The 14,842-nt window shown below is 26.4% G+C and overlaps 1 protein-coding gene across 22 annotated transcripts in view; it reads left to right on the top strand.

Annotated features, from left to right (window-relative positions):
- Positions 1–14,133, top strand: part of LOC107439920 (uncharacterized) — a 129,694-nt gene extending 115,561 nt beyond the window's left edge. For 21 of the 22 annotated variants that reach the window (XM_087158886.1, XM_087158844.1, XM_087158917.1 and 18 more), the window contains 6 exons: positions 3,072–3,198; positions 4,588–4,749; positions 6,343–6,434; positions 8,062–8,485; positions 9,989–10,153; positions 13,089–14,133. In XM_087158886.1, coding sequence (XP_087015012.1) covers positions 3,072–3,198; positions 4,588–4,749; positions 6,343–6,434; positions 8,062–8,485; positions 9,989–10,153; positions 13,089–13,114 — 996 coding nt within the window. In that variant the 3' untranslated portion in view covers positions 13,115–14,133. The remainder of the gene's footprint in view (positions 1–3,071; positions 3,199–4,587; positions 4,750–6,342; positions 6,435–8,061; positions 8,486–9,988; positions 10,154–13,088) is intronic. The other variant, XM_087158880.1, reaches the window with a different exon arrangement.
- The last annotated feature ends 709 nt before the right edge of the window (positions 14,134–14,842 follow it).

Genomic DNA, 14,842 nt, shown 5'->3' with positions numbered 1-14,842 from the left:
AAATAACATAATGCTATGAGAAAATGCATGAATAGATGGTAAGAATTATTAGTTATCCAGTTTTTTTTTCTTTCCCTTAGCGATGAATTTTAAGAGTATTTTTTTTTTTTTTACTGTGATAGTGCTCAAATTCTAAATACTTACCTCATTTATTGCCATAGCATTTGCATGCTGTTTTGTAGAATAAATTAGTTTTTTTTTCTCCTATCAGTAGTTAGTCAATTTTATACTGTGGCATTCTTTTTTTATGAAAGATATGTATTTCTTTAAATAAACATCAAAATTCAACTTTAATAAGTAGAAAATATTTTCAAAATGATTAGAATGTTGATAGGAAAAGCTATTAATCATTTAAAAAATGACAAAACATATTTTGCATAGCCTATCATTAAAGTGCTAAGATATGTCTCCCATTTGAATTATTGATTTTTTATATCTAGTTAAATGAATATGTCAAATCATTCTTGATGGAAATATTTAAACTTAACACAAAGCATGAGAACTTGTTATTTAAAGATATACTTAAATGAAGCTTAATTTTTGTGCTATTATTTTGTGTAAAAAATGCAGAACATTTTGTTCAAGAATCAACATTTCTTTTTCTTTTTTTTAAATCAAAGATGATCCAACTTTTTAATAAGTAAAAAATACTTCTTATTAAGCATTTTTGAAATGTAAATAATATTTGATTTATCTAAACAGTATGTAAGGTTTGCTGCCATTCATACAATATTACAATATATATATATACAATTCCAGAATAATTTGTCGACTTATATATTAACATTACTTTATAAAGATAATGTTACCGATAAGTTAAATAAAATATTATTGAATGAAAATTTCAATTCTTAAGAAGAGTTATATTAATGAATTAAATACTAGAAATAAATATTATAAGCAATCGAAATTATAATAAATTAGAAATTTTACTATATCAGTACACAAAATGTGATTTAAGAAAAAAAAAAGAATTGTAAAATCTGATAATTACACCTATAGCTCATTTGTGAATCGATAGTTATTATTCACACATCAGGAGATTATTGGTGTGACATGTAAGTCATGTACTATTTATAAATTTTCTTTTTGATGTAAATTGCTGAAATGAAGAAGATGGACACAAAAGAGAAACAGTAATGAGAAATTAATTAGGATAACTTTATTTATCTTGTATTTACCATATTTCCACATTCTGATTCAATAAAATTTCACTTTAATAATTTCTTACCCGGAAAAAAGAAAAATATTCTTAATTACCGTGACTTATACCTTCAAATAGCTATAACATATATACACATCAGTTATAATATGTATACATTGGGTGTAATCTGGAGGAAAAAAATGGTGGTTGTAGTTTATAATTTAGAATGTTAAAACTTTATAATTTTTAAACTTAATATTTTTAATACTTTTTAATGTTTTTAAAATTTACACCTATAATAAATTTCACTTGTAAATTTAGTTATAAATTTTTAGCATCATTTTGCATTGGACAATTCTGATTTAAATAACTAATTATTAAATTTATGTTGTACATAGGAGCTTTAAAAATATTATGGACTTTTTGTTTCATTTCATTATTTATAAGTAAACTATCTGATTTACTTTCTCCATAAAACATTTAAGCGAGCAAAATAGGAAGATAGTATTCCCATGCTTTTAAGGCTTTTGCATACAGTATCATTCCATTAAAAAAGTTGTTTATTCTATAGGCTCTTAAAAAAAACTTCAAAATTTAGTGGCATTTAAAATTTAATTTTAATTAAGAATCTAATCAGTGAGTTGGATAAGAATGTTGCATAAAATATTTCTGAACTATCTGAATGCAATCAATTTTTTAGGTAATTTATATTTTATTAACATTTTATTGGGCACGCTGTAATCAGTATTTTTATTTTGTCCTAATATATTTGTTTTTTGCAGCTTATTTAGAGTTTAAAATGTATATTGTATGCTTCTGTGGATAGTGTTTTGAATGCAAATAAACCTTAAGCTTTCACCTTCACTACAAAAACAGCATTCATAAAATACCACATCTTGTAATATAAAACAGATAACGCTTAAAATTTTAGAAGTTAACTCTACTTCTGTTTGGATAGTTCATGGCTGTCTTAAATCATATTTTGCAAGGTGATATTATTAATCAAAAAAACAAAAAAAAACGTTATTTAGAAGTTTTGATCTTTAATATGTGACAAAGTTCTAATGTTAGGGAATACTTCTGGCGAATTTGAAGTTAAAATATTTTTTTAGTTGTTTATACATACAGTATATTAAAAAAAGTAACACGGGTACCTTATTTACAAAATAAAATGCTTATTTAGGTCTTGATTTAGCACATTTTGATTTTTTTACTTCTAAAGTAATTGGAAATGTGGAAACTTTTCTATTGTAGGTTAATTATCTTAAAATTATATTTTGAAATAAAGTATATTCACTAGAAATTGTTGGCTTGCGATTTTGTGAAATATACTTTAATATTTCTATAACCTTTTCAACTCAGTAGAAGCTAAAAATAAATTAGGTAGATCGAATTATCATCAAGATAAATGAGGTGATCAAATAGAATTAAAATATAAAATATTATGCACACAATTAGCCAATGTTAGAAACAGTAAACACATCAAGCTAAATGATGTCAATGTAGATCAAATACAATAGGTGCATAAAAGCAATGCTACTTAATTTTGAAAACACTATCCATTTAACAGACTTGAGAATTTTTAATGCCCAAAGATTTCCTTTTCCTGCTGCTTCCCCCCCCCCCCAAAAAAAAAGAAAAAACAGTTTTCCTCCTTGTTTTTCAATAAGAAAATTGTGTATTAAGGAGATAGTTTTATACAAACTTATTCAAATGCTAAATACTTGATCGGTTATTAAGTTTTAGTCATTTATGAGCTTATCTCATTTGCATTTTAAAATTCAAATATTATATATACAGTATAGTTTAAGTTACAAATAGTCTATTTAAAATCACAGTTACTATTTTTTTTCTTCTTCATTTTAGTAAAAAGCAATTCATAATAGAACTGTTGTGAAATAGTAATGTAATTTTTGTGTTTTAATAGGAGGCTATACGCAAAGAAAGAGAAAGGTTACGACAAGAGCAAGAAGCTTTAGTTCGTGAGCGAGAAGAGCACAGAAGAAAATTAAAAGAAGAGGAAGAACTTCTGAAAACTCATCAGAATATCAATGGTATACGAATCAGGGGGTTTTGTGCTGTTGCTGTAGCACTAGCAACCATTCCTATATCTCTATTTTACCTTTTTAACTCATGATAATAGATTCTGATATTTCATGTTTGCTTTGTACGTGCATGATATGTTTTTATTGGCTGCTGGAACGGTCCTTTTTTTAGGTGTTTGCATTGATATAATCTCCCTTTTTTTAGTACATTTTTTTACAGTATTTTTAGTTTGAACTGCTTGATGAATAAGTTATGATTTTAATAATTGCATTGAAAAATATGTATTGTGGAATTTTTCCATGATAAACTCATTTTTGTTTTCTTTTGAAATGGAATGTTGTGTAGTACCAACCATGTAAAACTATTTTTAGAGGTTTAACACACTTGATTATTAAAAATCCTTACATAATTAATAATACATAAGAGAAAATAGTATCATGTGTTATGTACTTGGCAATGAAAGTCAGATAATGAATATTTGATAATGACATTAATCTATTAAGTAATAGTTGTAGAAGTTTTTTGTTAAAGATTTTTTTTTGTCCTCCTAGTTCCAAATGCAAGTTTTTGTTTTCAAACTAATTGTTATTGCTAATATGATGATTCATTAACTTAAAATTTTTTGTTTTTTAATAAAACTAATGTATTGTTAATTTTTTCCTTTATTCCAACTAACCTTGTTTTGAATGCAGAAGTTATATATGATCTATAAGGTAGATATAATATGAATGAATTTTTAAACACACTGAATGGATATGCTGAACATTTTTAATTGCCTAAATACCTTAAAAATTACTGATTTTTTAAAAGTATTTCAAATTTTTGTGGATTATACTTTTTTTTTTTGCACAAAAAGAAATTTCCTAAACATCATGAATTGAATAATTATTTAATGGATTTAATATTATATATTTAGATTGATTTTTGCCAGCAAATAAAGTTAAAATCTATTTTTAATTTGTTTCTGGTAGTCAGAAAGTAGCAAATATGTTTAATTTTACATTTGTGCCCTTAAAGTCTAGGAAGACAATTACTTCTTCCCTTTAATTTATGAGTCTGCAATGTGTTTAAATTTATTGAGGAAAATTCAAACATCTTTTACACATTTTTGGAAATAAGTTCAGATATTTTGATATCAATAATAATTTTCAAAATTTATTCTCCAATTTTTATCGTATTAAATTTATTTAAATAAATTATAATGAAGAATATCTACTAATTTATTTCATAATGGTAACTTTGTGGGCACAAATGTTTGGTTTTTGTATTAATAACATGGTTTGTGTTTTATTTTGAAGTGTGTGTATAGTTTTAATGAACTTATTGTAATTTAGTTTCTAATATAGGTAATTGAAGAATATAATTAAATTTGTTTTATCCTTCCTTACCCTTTACAGCTCATGAAGCTCCTGTGTCCCGAATAGGTCCTCTTCCTTCATTAATAAAGCCTGCTTATACTCCCCAACTAACATCCCCTAATAGTGCTCAGCCCAGTGCCAGAGAAAATACTGCCATAACTAGTCGAATTTATCCAAGCACTCAAAATGGCAGCAAATGTGGTGAGTTTATTTATTAGTATTCTACATGTTTTGTCCATTCCTAAACCAAGTTCCAGTTTTTTTTTTCCATCAATGGTCATTTAAAAGTAATAAATTGACATGTAAAACTTGTCCTGCTAATGTATTCCAAGAGAGAGAAAAACTGTTGATTGAAAACAAATTATTGTAATTCTTTACATAACATTTTCAGTACTATGTCTGAAAATATAAAATTGGCACTTGGTCTAGTCATAAATAATTTTGCTCTTTTATGAAAATCAAAACCTCCATTTATTGTGTTAATTAAATGTTTATTGGAAAATAATTGTTTAAAAAATAATAGCCAGCAATATGGAACTGCAGCAGGAGCAACACGTACAAACAGGGACGAATTAAGCGTATCGGGGCCCTAGGCCATTCAAATTTTTGGGGCCCTTAGATTAAATTTTTTTCTCGTGTATTTTTTATTTATTCAAATATAAAAGTTTTTGTATATCTTTTCATTTAAGAAAACATATTTAAAATTAAAATAAATAATAATGAATTAAATTTTATTTTATTTTATTAAATTAGAACTAAAAATTAATCATAAAATTTTGAAAAATTATTGTTTTTCTTAATTTTTTAAAATTTATTTGCAAAAAATCCATTTTAAGAGAGCCCCTAATCATTGGGGGCCCCAGACCGGCATAGTCTGCCCTAATGGGTAATCCATTCCTGCATACAAATCTTTAATTTCTATTGTTTATTTTTAAAAAAATTATTTTTTTTATAATCCGATGTCTCTAACAATTAATTTGGTTTCTGTTCAATTTTTTTGCGAGATTATAAGAAAGTGGATTGTTAACTATGTTGCTAGGATTTTTTTTCCCCAATGAATGTCGTTCTCTCTTTCGCTTTTTTTAAAGTTTCCAAAAAAATTTTCACAAATTTTTTAATTGTTTGAAATAAAAAAATTTTTTATGAGATTTATTAACCTTTTTTTCCTCCTCATGTTTACACTACTTTTAGAACTTCTCTTCATTTAATTGTTGAAAAAAATATTTAAGTGTTTTAATTCATTACTATGTAACTGCTAAAACATTTTTGAAACTTTGATTGCTGAACCAAAAAGCTTTTTTTTTTTTTTTTAGAAAGCTTTGTGATGATGATTTGAGTCCAGATTCATTGTCTGAATATTTAACACCATTATATCCTTATAAAATTATATAAAGAGTTGATTTATGTCTAAGTCAGTATTTAGGCGTATTTTAAGATAATTAAAAATTTCAGATTTTCCAAAGATAAAGATATAATTACATAAATCTAAAAAATGTGCATTAGAAAACTTTTTAACAGTTAAAAGTTTTCTAGTAAATATTTAAGTTTTCTTTGATCTTAAAACAAATTTTTAGCACTTTATAAAGAAAGTTTCTGCATCATTTGAGTAATGTAAATATTTAGATAGTAAAATGAGTAAATATAATTATGTTAATTGGGAAAAAAAAACTTGAAAATTTTTTAGCAAATACATTAGCTTTTGTTTGCATAAAATCTTATAATAAAATAACATAAGTTTGTTTGATTAAACGTAAAAAATATTTAATACCTATTTCATATTGTTTTTTTGTTTAGCTGAGCCTGTGCAGCAGACTGTCAGTAAACGTAATAAGCCAATACCTCCTCCAAAGAAAACTATAAAAAGTGAATTGCGCAGCCAACAAAAGGTTTGTTTTACTTCCCTTCCTTTAATCTGATGCATAATTAGTTTATTTTAATATTTTTTTTTAAAGAAAACTTCAAAAAATAACCGTACTTTGATTGCTATTAAATCTAGGCTTGTTTATTCAATTCAGCTTCATATTATTTTAGCTAGAACAAAGTTGAAGGCTCTTTTATTATATTTGTTAAGGAGTATATCAAAGCTTTTTTTCTCTTCAGTATTCATTTTATAAAATAATAACTTATAACTCCAATTTTTTTTTAAAAATTTCAAACTATTATATCAAAAAGTATGTTTTGTATCTAACTTGATTGGAAATGTTTTTCTCAAAATTATAAGTATTTACTTCGAAACTGTAATATGATTAGGAAATCTTACACACCTTGTACAAAATCAGAATTGTCAATTTTGTTTTAGAGAATTTTAAAATGGGCTACTAGAAATTTATAGTTCTGGGTTCTACTCTAACAATTATTCACTTTTATTAGTAATTCAGATTTATATCCCCATCTAGCACTGGTATCACATTATTTAATTATCATATTTTCATAGAATTGACATGGATTGCTCTAATATGAACATGTTAAGTTTGACTTTCGATCATTATTTTTCTTGCCAGACTGTATGCAAATAAATACAAGAGTGTCTGCTTTGTTCATCGGGCAACAATAGTTCACATGAATTTAGACAAACTGAATGCCACTATATGCAAAAAAAAAAAAAAAAAATGCAAGTTGTCAAAGTTGCAGGAAAAATATTATTATTTTTTTAAAATCATTTAAATGGTATGCTGTATGTCTTATTTTTAATTGGAATTGAGTGATTGAATGCACATACACTGTTTGTTAACAAATAAATCATGATTGTAAACTGATTGCTACCTGATTGAAAAACACGATTTATTTCGTTATTTACTTCATACAGGAAATCTTTTAGTAAGTAAAATTTTAGGAATAATTTTTTTTTCTTGGACTCTCTCATAATTTGAGATTTTGCATGGTGTATCTTATTGACAGATTTTTTACTTTTTCAAATAAAACAATTTTTATCCATGCCATTTCCTCAACATTAATAATAATGTACAAGATATTATTAAAAAATCCAGATTCATCATTGATGAGTTATATAGCTCAACTTTTTTATAACTAAATTCAACTGTTGCAATAGGTCCAGAGATTTTGAATGAGGTTTTAAAAATATCAATGAAGTAATTTTATGTGGAGAATACATAAAGTGTTTTTAATTGCTGTACTTTTTTTTCTTACGCCTCTCTATCTCAATTGATATTACATATTGAAATTAATATATCTGGCCAATTTTACTAATAATTTAAAATCACGAATCATATAAACACAAGTATACTGAGAATGTTTATTATTAGTATTATTGAAAGTTTGAATCTAATAATTCTAAAAATTTATTAAGTTTGTTGAGTTTTGGTTTTAATTCTGCTTTATGTGACGTAAATTTTTATAATCAAGAAAAATTTATGAAGCAATGTAGTATATCATATTTATTTTTATTGATAGTGTTTATTTATGTATTAATTAAACTAAGCAGTTACTCCATTATAAATTGTTGCTTTATTTAAAGTTTTGTTTTTAATGACTTCATTTTCTAACGTTTTACAGATGCCTTCTGTTAAAAAACAAGACCCTCTAACAGAGAACAAATACAATCAGAACCACTGGCTCATTCAGGAAGCTGAAATGCGAAGAATTACGGAACTGAAAGAACGACAGCGTGCATCTCAGTTCCCAAACTCTCAAACACATCTTGCAGAAGATGCTGTTTGCAGTGTCACTCACATGGCCCCAGTTCTTCCACCCGGTGTACAGTTAAATAATCCTGTTCATGAGAAGACGTGGAATTATGGACATTCTATCATGCCAGTAAAGAAATATCCACCACCTGTTACTTCCGATAAAGCTCTTGGAGCCTATTCTACTGATGTACCCCCTGCCAAACCGTCAAGAGTGGTACCTTTAGAAAGACCAGAGCAAATGTTGTCTGTTAGTGGTCGAAAAAGGTGTTCTCATTGCAGTGAAGAATTAGGTAAGATTCCATCCATCATTGATTGATTGATGATTTAAAAATTGAAATGTAAACTTGAATTTTGTTTTGAAATTATCATCTTATCAAGCTACCAAGTTTGTCAATAGAAACTGGAGTGCTGATTGGAAAGACTGCAAAAGTGTTTTTTGCTGTACTTTGGAGAACTACAATTTAAAAAATTGCCTGGGGATTTGTTGATTTTGGGCCTCGTACTGCATGTGCTTATTTTATTAACTTAGACCTGACATCCTCTTTTAAGGACTTTGTCACTAATTTTAAAACTTGAGGATTAAAAAATTCTCCACTATTCTCTAAACAGAACACAGCTTCTTTTTTCTTTCGATTCTGGATCGATTTTTCCAATCGTCAGTCATTTGAGAAAATCTTATATATAATGTAGGGAAATTGTTAGCTCATCATCATCATAGTTGGCCAGACAGCCTAATGTGGGCTAAAGCCTTCCTCTGATGATTTCTCCATAATAACTTCTGATTTGGAAATTGTTAGCTACTTATCTTAATAAAACAACATTTGTCATAATTTTTTAAAAATTTTTTTTGATGATGAAAAGAAAGAAATATCCTATAGCTTTGAAAGTGATTTTAGTTATTCTAGTCAATTTTAAAATTAGTGAAACTTTGCTATAATGTCAAAGTGCTCTGAAATTTTACCAGTTATTTGTTTATTCTATAGAATTACAATGAATTTTCCTAAAAGTAATTCAAAACTTTCTTTAATGTCTTATGATCATAGAAATAATCTCAGTCTCCAGTAAACTTGGTAGAAATTCTACCAAGTACAGGTGCTCTATTTCTCAAAAGTCGGAACTTTAGAAAAATATGATTTGTAAGCAGTTTCCTGTTGCTTCAATATGTTATACAGTTCATCCCCTACAATGTTACTTTGCATATTTTTTCTGATGTTTTCATTAATTCATTATGAGGCTCTAAAATTTTTTGAGGTTCTGTTCAAAAAATTAAATTAGCTGCTGCATTTAGTTAAAATAAAGCTTGTAAAAAGTGTGTTTAATTGTTTAATAAAAATCTTAATAATTTTAATGCAATAAAAAATTTTTAATTGTGTGATTTTTTGTACTATTGACATTGAACTGATGAATTCTAAAAGCCTTTGGTAATAATTAATGTTCAAGTTGAGCACTATGCTTCATAAAGATTTTTATAAAATTTAATATGAAGGTAATCTGAGAAAAATAGGAAATTTTGGTGCTACACAGTGTTCCATTATAATCACCCATAATATATATCTAAAAAGTTTGTTGAAAAAGCTACAAAATAGCATTTGAACTTCCATTATAATTAAATAAATCAATTTATTTTCAATTTCACCTTCCCTGTGATAGATGTTAATAATTTATTCAAATTTTGATAGTTTTTATTTTTATTTAACTTCACTTAAATTTCAAGTTTTCTAAAGGGCAGTGATTATGAAATACCATAAGTGGGTGTTTTGAGTCAAAATAATTTTATCCTTGGAATATTGTAGGTAGAGGGGCTGCCATGATCATAGAATCCCTTCAATTGTATTATCATATCCATTGTTTCCAATGCTGTGTTTGCCAAGCTCAACTGGGGAATGGATCCTGTGGAACAGATGTTAGAGTTAGAAATAATAAGCTTCACTGTCACAATTGTTACAGCAATGATGAAGGTAATTTTAAACTATTAAAAGTCAATTATTATTATATATAGTTTGAAGATGGCATAAAAAAGTTTTCTTGCTATTACTACAGCATTTCAATAAAACCTAAAAAATATGTTAGTTATCTCAAAACTTTTATCTTTGTATCTGTCATAATTCAATGATTTATTTAAAGATAAATCAAAATTTTAAGTTGTCTATAATCAGTAGCTATACAATAAGTTTGCAAGTTTATATCAGGCTTCTTTTTCCCTTATTGCCCTTAAAAAGATACCCACATTTTTTCTGTTTTAATGTTTTGTAAATATTTTGTTTAATCTCTCTCTCTCTATATATATATTTATAATAATTAGTTTTAGACTACTTTTACTCAAATTCTGTTGGTACTAGTCTTTGGAAATTGTCTATAAATTGACATTTTTAATAAATTAAGAAATATATTTTTTCAACCTCAACTTAACAGAACATCCCAAGCATGCATAGTTATGCATGTAAATTTTATTAAGGCACCCTATCTTCTTTTCAATCCAGGGTGCGTAGCGTTTGTAAAAAGTACTTAAAGGTGCTTTTTTGGGGATTTCGTTTTTAAAAGCTTTTAAAGGTGCTTTTTTCAGCTGGCGTTTTTCAAAAGTGCTTTTTTTTCGTATAATTTTTTTTTCTTCCCTTCAGTGATATCTGGTGGATCCCATGCATTTCACGAAAAATGGGGAGTAATCATTCACGCGGACTTCATGTCGTACCCACGTTATGACTTGCACACACTTGTAACCGAAACCCAAGTGCTCCAATTCGGATAGAGAATATCAGATCCTTATGAAATGTTTTTCTTTTTAATTTATTTTATTTTTGTTCTTGTTTATTTTATTTTACTTCTAACACTTTTTTTGACGTAGGGGGTAAGGGTAGTTTTGTTCTGAGTTCAGGGTCAAGTTGAATTCACTCGGTGATGTGGGAAAGTACTGATTGTTTCGATTTACGCCCGTTTCTTTTTGGATTTTTTTTTAACGCTAAAACTGTTTATGAAAAGTTTTTGTTTTTCAATAATATCATTGATTGAATATGAATTTTTTGAGTGCTTGAAAATTTTTGTAACGTGCTTGAAAAGTTTTTAAAAAGTGCTTATTTTTGATTCAAAGATTTGGCTACGCACCCTGCAATCTCTACAGCCCTTAGTGAGCTTTAGCTTTCTCAACAAAATAAAATTCCACATCTCTCTCTCTCCCCAGATTTCTTTTTCTAGTTTTTTTGCATTTTTTCTGGTCTTGATCTTTTCTTTTTGTTATCAAATTTTTCTTTCATGATTTTCTTAGGCATGTCCTATCCACTCTATTCTTTTTTTGTGTGTGCTTGGATAAATCTTATAATGGTTGGATCTTTTTCTCCAAGAGTTATAATTATTAAGCTCTCCATAAATTATTCTACAATCGACATTTCTTAATACATTTTTACCATCGTATAAAACCCAGGTTTCAGATCCATATGTTAGAATCAACCTTATTAACGTTTTATATATTTGCATTTTACTTTTTAATAGTCAATTATTTTTTCTCCAGACTATGACATAATCAGGAATTTTATTTTGGTTTCATTAATCTCTAAGCCTTATTTCATTTGCTTTTTCTATAAACTCTTTTATCAGTTGTCTATTTTTTTGTTCTTTGCATTAATTATTATATTATCAGTATGCCCAGATTTGTGTCGACTTAGTGAATATATTTCCTCATTGGTTGATTGATGTGATCACCAAATGCAAGGCTATATTGAACAATACAGCTAATAGCAAATTACCTTGCTTAATACCTTTGTTAAACTCAAATGCATCTCCAGTTCTTTCACCTTTATAAGTTTTGAAGGTATGGCAAATGCTTGCTTGAAGTCTATAAAAAGCAAGTATGAATCAGTATCATATTCATAAAACTTTTTCATCATCTGTGTAACTAAAAAAGCTGATCCACTATTCCTATATTTTGTTTAAATCCATGTTGATATTCACGCATAGATGGTTCTACAAGTTTTTATTAATAAACTTGAAAATATTTTATATATTGTATTTAATAAGATTATCCCTCTGTATTTTTTGCAATTATACTTATTCTGTTTTGTACAGGGGGCAAATAATTCTAATTCTTTTCCTCTGGCATTATCTCTGTCACACAGATTACTCTATCTTAGAGGAGGATAAGTTAACTCCTCTTATTTTTTCTTTTCTAGCAGTTTGCCCAAATAAATAGCTAAAGTTAACCCAAAACTTTTTTTTGAGCGAAGTATATTTTAAAATGTGCTACTACTTACAAAAGTAAGCTTTGCAGATGGTTAACTGAGTGTAAAGAATAACCGAATTCTATAACTGAAATGGAACTCTTAATCTACTGGTGTATCCTTCCCTATGTTATGTTTATGAGATAATGGATGTAGAGAATTGATAGGGACATTTTGTTTTTAAAATTGTATTTACATTAACCTGTAATTTTTCTACTCATAAGTTTTCTTTCTGTTTTTGTATTTTATAAACTCTATAAAATCAATAGCCTTAAATTGATTTATGGAAATTAAATCATGATATAATTAAAGGATAAAAGTTGCCATATTTTGAGTATTCAGTTATTTATTAAGTGAAATGGATTTACAAATTCATTGATATATAGCACAAGTCATATGTTCGACATTAGGAGTACATTAATATAGGATGCCATGTTTTTAATCTTAGAGGTGAAAATAAATTGGAAGTATAACGGGAAATTTTATTTTGAATTTTAACCACCTGTGCTTAGCTTTATGCGGTTAACCATCCATTGCTTCAATTTCACTAACCTTGTTTTATGGTTCAACTAATATTAGTTAAATTTCATTAAAAACAATTTGTTTTTCTTAAAAGCTGTATAATTTAAAATGTTTATTACACTAAATCTATAAATTTAATTAAACTATTTTAATTTTATTACAGCTGGTTTGAAGTTCAGCCAAGTGTAAAGAAAAGCAATATTGTAATTAAATGTAAATAAAAAGTAAAATATTGTATTAAACTTCTATTTAAATTGTCTACGTTTTTCTCTGAAATTTTAAATCTGCTTGCAATTGAGTACTAAAAGTTTGAATTTGTAAATAAGTTATTTTTGCATTCATGTTCATCTGTACAATATTACAAATATGATTCATAATTGCATATTTCCATTATACATATCTTCTAAAATACAGTTTAAATATTTATAATCATTTAATAATGGTTTGTTTCTATTTCAACATGGAACATAATTTAAATTCTTTAATATATGTTACGGTTCTATTCATTAAGCTTTTAGTCCAAAAAATGCAATTTTGTCTATCTATAAGTTTTAACTTTATTTTAGAAATTTTTGAAGTGCGTTAAGTATTTAAACTATTTTTTCCATCTTTAATAATTTCTTTGATTATGGCACTGTTTTTCTCTTAAAGAAATATATTGTATGGTTATATTTTTCTTTGAATAGCTATAGTGTTTGAAAGGATACTGTGATATTTGAGATAATCAGCATTTTTGTACAAAATTGCAAATCTTCTCTATTGTTAAATTTTTAGGTTAATTAAAAAAGTATTTTTTTAATTATATTTTGTTAGTGTGTAAATATGTATTTATTTATGTTTTAAGTGTATGATCCAATCCAATTTTCTTCTCATATGAAAAAATATAATTTTAAAAGTAGAAAATTAAATGTCTTAAACTATTTTTCATAAATATCTTATAATTTTATGTCTTTTTGGGGAAGAAAAAATTTATTTAAAATATCATTGCAACCTTTATTGTAATTTTATGGATAATAATTACTAAAAATTTAATCTTATGTTCATAAATGTCTGTAAATTAAGTGACTGTGATTTGAAGTTCCTGTTCTTAGTTTCAGTGAATCTTTTAGTACAAGAAAAAGCTTTGAAAAATATGGTACATCTATTTTACTATACTGTCACGTTCTTTACAGGATTGTAGTTGTGTAAATAAAGGAATTTTAGCTGTAGTTTATTGTTATTCTTTTCACTCTTGTTTAATATTTAATTAAAATTTATATCTGCTATTGATCGAATTTTCAAGTGTTAAATTATAAATTCCGCCTAAACATTTTGAATAAAAATGTGTAAAAATCAATATTCAAATTTTACAGTATAGAATTCGTTGTTGAATGACTTACTGCTCAAAAAGAATTATTGTGTAATTTTTTTTGTCAACAAAAATACTTTAAAATCCATTTTTTTCAGTATCAGCTTTAAATTTAGAGCCATTTCCTTGAAAATATTATTTTTCTCCTCTTAATAAATAACTTAAGTATAATAAAACATGAAGTTGCTTTTTGATTTACAAATTATTTATTAAAATTGTCTGTTAGTTGGAGCTAATTTTAGCACATTTTATGAAAAATACTTAAACTTTAGAAGAGTCTTACTAGAAATTCTTTCATTTTATTTTGTTTCTCTAATCTGAGTTGGGTAATCAATGTTGCATGTTATTATTGGGGTTAATAATAGCCTACATGTATTCAAAATAGAATATTTATATCATTATTAGTGTCTAGGACTAGGCGATACTAGAAATTATATATTGTGATGCATCGTCAGTTTTGCATCGCGATATAGTATTTTTGAATTTCATTTACTTGTAAGGCACAGAAAGTCAGATTTCTATCAAAGCTTCATACTCAGATTGATTTAAATCAATTTATAAATTTGAAG

This window comes from Parasteatoda tepidariorum, chromosome 1 (assembly GCF_982258835.1).
Source record: "Parasteatoda tepidariorum strain Cologne lab strain chromosome 1, Ptep-v5.0, whole genome shotgun sequence".
Classification (NCBI taxonomy): domain Eukaryota; kingdom Metazoa; phylum Arthropoda; class Arachnida; order Araneae; family Theridiidae; genus Parasteatoda; species Parasteatoda tepidariorum.
This window is presented reverse-complemented; position numbering and strand designations above follow the sequence as displayed.